The sequence below is a fragment of the Perca fluviatilis genome, chromosome 1 (assembly GCF_010015445.1).
Source record: "Perca fluviatilis chromosome 1, GENO_Pfluv_1.0, whole genome shotgun sequence".
Classification (NCBI taxonomy): domain Eukaryota; kingdom Metazoa; phylum Chordata; class Actinopteri; order Perciformes; family Percidae; genus Perca; species Perca fluviatilis.
The window spans coordinates 40,704,316-40,710,398 of NC_053112.1; the positions used below are offsets into that span (position 1 = coordinate 40,704,316).

A 6,083-nucleotide genomic window follows, 5' to 3' on the forward strand; every position below is an offset into this window, starting at 1 on the left:
CAATGGCTTGATGTAACGTCCGTTCATTAATATCAAGAAGTTACGCACTAAAGCTTTAAAGAAATGGTTCGACATTTTGGGAAATGAGCTTATTTGCTTTTTTTGCTGAGATAAAAATGACAAGATTGATAGCACCAATTCTCATGTCTGTACGCTGACTATGGAGAGCCAGAGCCAGAAGTCGGAACTTCACATTGCTTACACATTGTTGCAACAGTACTAACCATCTAACAATGTCATATGTTATAATATATCAGTAATTTTTCTGCAGAAAAAATGGCCCCTTTCATACTTTTTTTTTTTTTTTAAGATTCTTTTGGGGCATTTCAGCCTTTAATGGAAAGGATAACTAGATATGAATGGGGGAGAGACAGGGGGAAGACATGCAGGAAAGGGTCACCCCTTTCATACTTAAATTACATTTTGCAGATAATGTTTGTGTACTTTTCCTTAACGCTACATTGTGTAAGAATGTCTCCCATCTAGCGGTGAAATTGTACATGACATCCAACTGAATATTATCTTTTAGCCCTTCCCATTCCGAGCGCGTTTTAACTCCTAGGGTGGCTGATCCCGAAATTAGCTCTTAGTATCAGCTGTTCTAGCCCCTCCAATATTAACTTTGGTCTTGTTGCTTTGCCTGTCGCGTTGTCGTTTTAATTCTCTTTTTCGCTTCCGCGGCGAGTAATGCTTCCCCGTTGCATTCGTCACGGTGCCAATAGGTGTAAGAGGGCGAAATGCGGAGGTATGTCCCTCTTTGGCTAATGTATTTTAAAGATGGAGGCGCTACATGGCTGCCGTCATTCGAGCAAGTCGCTACTATGGATTCTGAATGATTCTGAATGATTCTGAATGGCAGATTCTACGCTACGAGAAATCATATTGTGACTTTGTGGGAAAAATCAGACCCGGGCAAAAGGCATTAACAAAAACTATATACAAATAAAGTTCTTTTCACTGTTAGTCTCGTTTGCTGTTACAGGTCATTTATGATCATCAGATGGAACATTAGACAGTTTCAGAAACATTAAAAAGTTACAAAAAGTACCTTTAAGGATGAGTTTCAATGAAGGACTTATACATGTAATGGCATATTTTTACATTGCTGTACTGGTCTTTTACATAAGTAAAGGATCAGAGTGCTTCTTCTACCATTGCAACCTTCTCATCTAACTTTCAGCAAGAAAGCTTAAAATCATATTTCTCCATATGATGAACCATCGCTTTAATAGATAGACATGGCACTGAAACATGATCACACATTAGAAATACAGTTAAAGTGACATTGTATCACAAACAGTCCCCCCCAAAAAAACGGACTCACTTCACTTCAGCAATATGTAATCAATACGTAAACACATTTAATTGTAAAAGAATATCAATAAGGATAGTGGAATGGTTGCAACAATGCACTAAATTAAAAGCTTTGACATCTTTAGTATCTCTGAAGAACAGATTTTTGCCTTTAGTGGTGTGTGTACGATTGTTTGTGTGCGTCAGGGCAAAGAATCACAAGAACCTGCTGTGGTTTCTTTCACTGTAGTGAAATGCACAGGCTACACAGGAGCTGAACGTCAAAACGAGCATTCCTCGCCACCATCCAGAGTATAACTGCTGTAGGTCACACTCTGCCAAGGCAAATTAAGGTGACGTCCAATACCTTGTGATGCGTGTGTGACTGTGCGCTTGTACAGATGTGTGCGAAGGCTAATATGCTCTGACAAGCTGATAACATATTTCTTGTCATATCGTTTGGCATCATTAACTAATAAAGATTGATTGCCCTTTGTTTTCCGTCAATGAGTGTTTGTACTATTTCCCTGCTGCCGTGGTTTGTGTGTGTGTGTGCGTGCATGTGTGTGTGTGTGTATGCGTGCGTGCGTGCGTGCATGTGTGTGTGTGCGTCTGTGTGTACAAGAGAGAGACAAAGAGAAAGAGAGAGAGAGAAAAATGAGTGTTTTCCAAAAGCTCAGGCTTTTCCATGCCACAGACCAGACTCTGGCTGGACCCAACCTTCTCCCATGATGCTTTGCAGGCGGAAATTTTGGAAATACTCCAGGCGGTGGCTAAAAGACAGAGAAACAATTTGATATAGGATGTGCAAAACTGTTACATACACACTTTTAAAAGATCTTTTTTGTTGGGCTTTTATGGTCTGTAATGACAGGACAGTTTGAAGACAGGAAAGGGGGGCAGGTCGGATTCGAACCCCGGGCCGCTGCCAAGGACTCAGCCTACATGGGGCGCACACTCTACTGGGTGAACTAGAGGTCGCCCCATCACATATACTTGCACATTCATACACACATATACTGCACACGTGCATAATGATTTTGAGTGTAATTACCTAGCCAGGTGTTATGCTAATATTTGACTAATCTAAAAAAGTGCAAGTTGGCCTACAATACTTTGTCATCTCGTTTGTCAAATTCTAAGAGAAAGGATTATAAGTCTGGCTGCAAAATATTAAAAACATTAAAGGGGCAGTCCACTGATTCTCCACATGAAGATCAGTTTACTTCAATCTAAAATATGTATTTCCCAGTACAACTCTGCCTGTGAAAATCAGTTTTCTGTCTTTTCTGGCTGTGGAGGAAGGTCTCTTAAATCTGAGAAAAATCTGAGAAAATAACCCTGATGATGTCATTAAAATAATCCTCATGATGTCATCAAGGTTATCTTGGCTGGGGCTTGAGACTTTAAATTTGCAACAGGAAGCATTGTTACACACTGGGGTGTGCAGCTTAAAAGATGTTACCAGTAAGGGGAAGTCTAACGAAAGACACCATAGAGTTGCATTATGGGAAATGTAGGATCCAGTGTTTTTGGAGCTTTTGGAGCTTTTTCTAGCTCCCGCTCCTATTTAGTTTTCTGTTTGTTTTCATGGACTTCCTGTTTTATTTTGAAATGATCTGTTCATTCGCATTCCTGGTCACTTGTCTTCCAGTCTGTGTTTGGTTCCCGCCTTTTGTGATTGCCTGTCCCCGCCCTAATGTGATTCACCTGTGTGTAGTTGTCCTTCCCATCCCCCGTGTATATATACCCCCCTTGTTTCACTTGTTCCCTGCCAGATTGTTGTAGTACCTCATGTGTCTCACTTTCCAGTGTTATTTCCCAGTGTATGTTCCCAGTGTTACCAGACCTTTTGTTTGCACTCCTGACCACGTCTTCTGCCTGCCGATTTTGTACTGTTGCCTGCATTTGTTCATCGAACAATACACAAACTTACCTTTACTCCAAGTTCTGAGTCGTGCATTTGAGTCCGCCATTGTACCCTGACAGACCCATACTGGATATCTTAACCTCTGCTGCTTTTATTTTGACCACTCTTTTATACATCTATCTTTCACAGTTCCCCCAACTTCCTGAAAATGATATATTAAATTTCTGGACTTCAAAACAAATCAATGTTTTACTACAAATGACGTCTGTAATGATGAACTACAGCACATGACCTCAAACAACTGACCTCATAGGAATCAGCATACTCACAAGTTGGGTTTTTGGCCTTCCACTAGCTCCTCCTTGGGGATGGGGTAGAGAGCCTCATACGTACGCTTCTCTCCTGAGCCATGGATGGCGTACGAGTTCATCTTGTTGATTTTAGGAGGGAAGTACGACCAGGGGAGGAGAGCCTCACCCATCCACCTGTCCCCTGTGATCGTAGCATTGAACACCATGGGCAGTTGTTGCTAGAGAAAGAATTTCAGAAAATAATAATAAATACTTAAACACCTAACTCAAAGTACCGTCGCTCCGTTCAATAACTCCCTCGATGTCTGCCTACCTGGAATGCTTGGCCAACTCCTGACAGCAATAATATCAGATGCTGCCCATGTCTAAAATGAAAAAAAAAAACACCGTTTGTATATTTATTTAGGACTGCCTAAAATCATATGGTGACATGGATGTTACAACAGCTTAGCTCTGTACTTACGGACAAAACTCCACTTCTAGGTAATTTTCTGTAGTACTATCAAGGAAGAAGGACTCCACAACTGAGGAGAGGACGAAGAAGAAATATCATTGAATAAAGAATAATAATCATGAAATCATCTGAGTCATTTATTTTGAGTTACAGCTAAACAATATTATGTAAAAATACATAAACTTTCACATAGGATATGAAGAACAGCACATCTAACAGCATTCTCATTATCTACCTAGATTATAATGGGGTTGGTTTCCAATCTAATAAGTAACCGTAATGAGGTCAAATATGTGGGGCTCATTAACCGGAAATCTAACGTACTTAAGGTCAATTAAATAGGATTGTTATTACTCAACCTCATTACAGGGTTTAATTGCTCTGTCACCAAAATAATGATAATGCAATTACTATTATGGCCTCATAAACAGAGCTAGTCCCTATAGTCTCTCCAACCTCATTGGACCATATTCATAATTTTATCTAAGCTTTTAGAGTGGCCTAAAATTGCATCATACAGACTAAATCCCTAAATCATGACTGCAATAACAACATTATAAGTCCAACAGCAACACCGGTACAATATAATGAAATCTATTACAATAGGCCATCAATTCAACCTTTGTGTAGTTTAAGAACACTATGGAGCCTGGAAAGATATAATATTAGATAATAGATATAATCAGTCAAAGGAATATATCAACATTTTGGGAAGGACGCTCACTTTCTTTCTTGCCATGAGTTCAACATAAAGCTGGAGCAAAGAGTTAGCTTAGCTTACTGTAATGACTGGTAACGGGAGAAACCACAACTTGTCACTTTTACACTTTGGTTTTCATATGGATTAAGCAAATGTTATTAAACATGCAAATTAGTGTGATTTTTGAGGTGCTGGAATCCAGTTTTCTAAGATAAAGTAAACTAAGTTAACTGTCTGCTGGCTGTAGCTTCATGTTAAACAGACATATATGAAAGTGGTATACAGTAGAGCTTCTCATCTAAGTCTCAACAAGAAAGCAAATATACAGTTCCCAAAATGTTGAACGATTCCCTAAATTAGTCATGTAGGCCTTTAAAAAAAAAAGTTATAATATGATTAATTACATTTACATTCAAGTAATACTATTAACACATTTTGGTAAAGTAGTTAGTATAAAAGGAACTCTATATGTCTATCTGTATTAATTAATACATCAATGAATTTTGAAATAAGATTTGTATAATACTTTTTAAAAGATCACACTTCACTTTATTTATAGATATTTTACCCACCTTCATAATCCCAGAGTCCAGGGAAGGGCTGACTGGGGGGCCCTGCAGGAGCTGCTGGGTCATTGAAGAAGGGACCAAACATCTCTATCTTCAGCCCCCCTTGCCCCGGAGAGAAATTGATCCTGATAGGGTCATGATTCACAGGATTGCTGTCCCAGGTGTGCTGGATCAAAAACTGCATTTGTGTAAAAGGACTGAAAGAAATACGTAATCAGAATGAGAAACTGCTATGTGACATAATGACACAGTGCAGCAATAAATTGCAAACTTACAGAGATTCACAGCATAGCAAAATGTGGATAAGTGTCAGAAACTGGAGTCTATGAGCTACCCCCATGTTGTCAAAGCTCCAAAGACTCACTGGTTAAAATACTCTCAACTGTGCTCCAGCATGTCTTAATATACACCCTGTTCAGCTCTTTAAGCAGTTTGTTATCAAATTAGATTGTTGATATGCAGTTCTGTTACTCAATAACTTCTCAAGATAGTAAAACTGACTTCCTGATATGGAAAACTTGCAACTATCAAAGTGAACTTACTTGGTGCCCAGGTAGCTGTTTGAGATTAGACCTTGTTTTAATTCTTGACAACCGTTAAACAAGCTACCCACAAAACGTTGTTTTTCAACAGAAATGCAGTTAGGCACGCTGGCATAACCACACTCTTATTATGTTAGACAATCATATGACCATTTGGCCAAGTTCTATTACTGCAATACGTTTGTTTCTTTTTCTGATGAACCAGACAAGCTCGTCAGGGCGAAAACGTAATCTCTTTCCGTTTAAAAAAAACGTCATACAAATACTCAAACTGAAACATCAAGATTAGATTTGTTGATATGAATTATCCTTCTAAATTGATCCGACTGAAGCTTCCTGACACA

At 39.0% G+C, this 6,083-nt stretch overlaps 1 protein-coding gene across 2 annotated transcripts; it reads right to left on the reverse strand.

The window, feature by feature from the left end:
* Positions 1-964: 964 nt before the first annotated feature.
* On the reverse strand, positions 965-6,074 carry c1h4orf33 (chromosome 1 C4orf33 homolog). 2 transcript variants are annotated; one of them, XM_039805983.1, is made up of 6 exons: positions 5,740-6,074; positions 5,201-5,394; positions 3,938-3,998; positions 3,788-3,839; positions 3,493-3,692; positions 965-2,066 (listed from the first exon to the last, which is right to left on the reverse strand). In XM_039805983.1, the coding sequence occupies exons 2-6, from the start codon at positions 5,379-5,381 to the stop codon at positions 1,970-1,972; spliced, it is 591 nt and encodes a 196-aa protein (XP_039661917.1). In that variant the 5' UTR covers positions 5,382-5,394; positions 5,740-6,074; the 3' UTR covers positions 965-1,969. The 2 variants fall into 2 exon arrangements, with proteins under 2 accessions (XP_039661917.1, XP_039661909.1); XM_039805975.1 differs by lacking the exon at positions 5,740-6,074 and adding an exon at positions 5,473-5,712.
* Between the last annotated feature and the right edge of the window lie 9 nt (positions 6,075-6,083).

What these genes read in the sequence shown, in the direction of transcription:
- c1h4orf33 (XM_039805975.1), bottom strand. Translation starts at nt 5,537, where the DNA reads ATGGGGGTAGCTCATAGACTCCAGTTTCTGACACTTATCCACATTTTG. An exon ending in TTGCTATGCTGTGAATCTCT is followed by an intron (nt 5,395 to 5,472) that starts GTAAGTTTGCAA and finishes TATTTCTTTCAG; the next exon opens with TCCTTTTACACAAATGCAGT. An exon ending in GAGTTGGCCAAGCATTCCAG is followed by an intron (nt 3,693 to 3,787) that starts GTAGGCAGACAT and finishes TTCTTTCTCTAG; the next exon opens with CAACAACTGCCCATGGTGTT.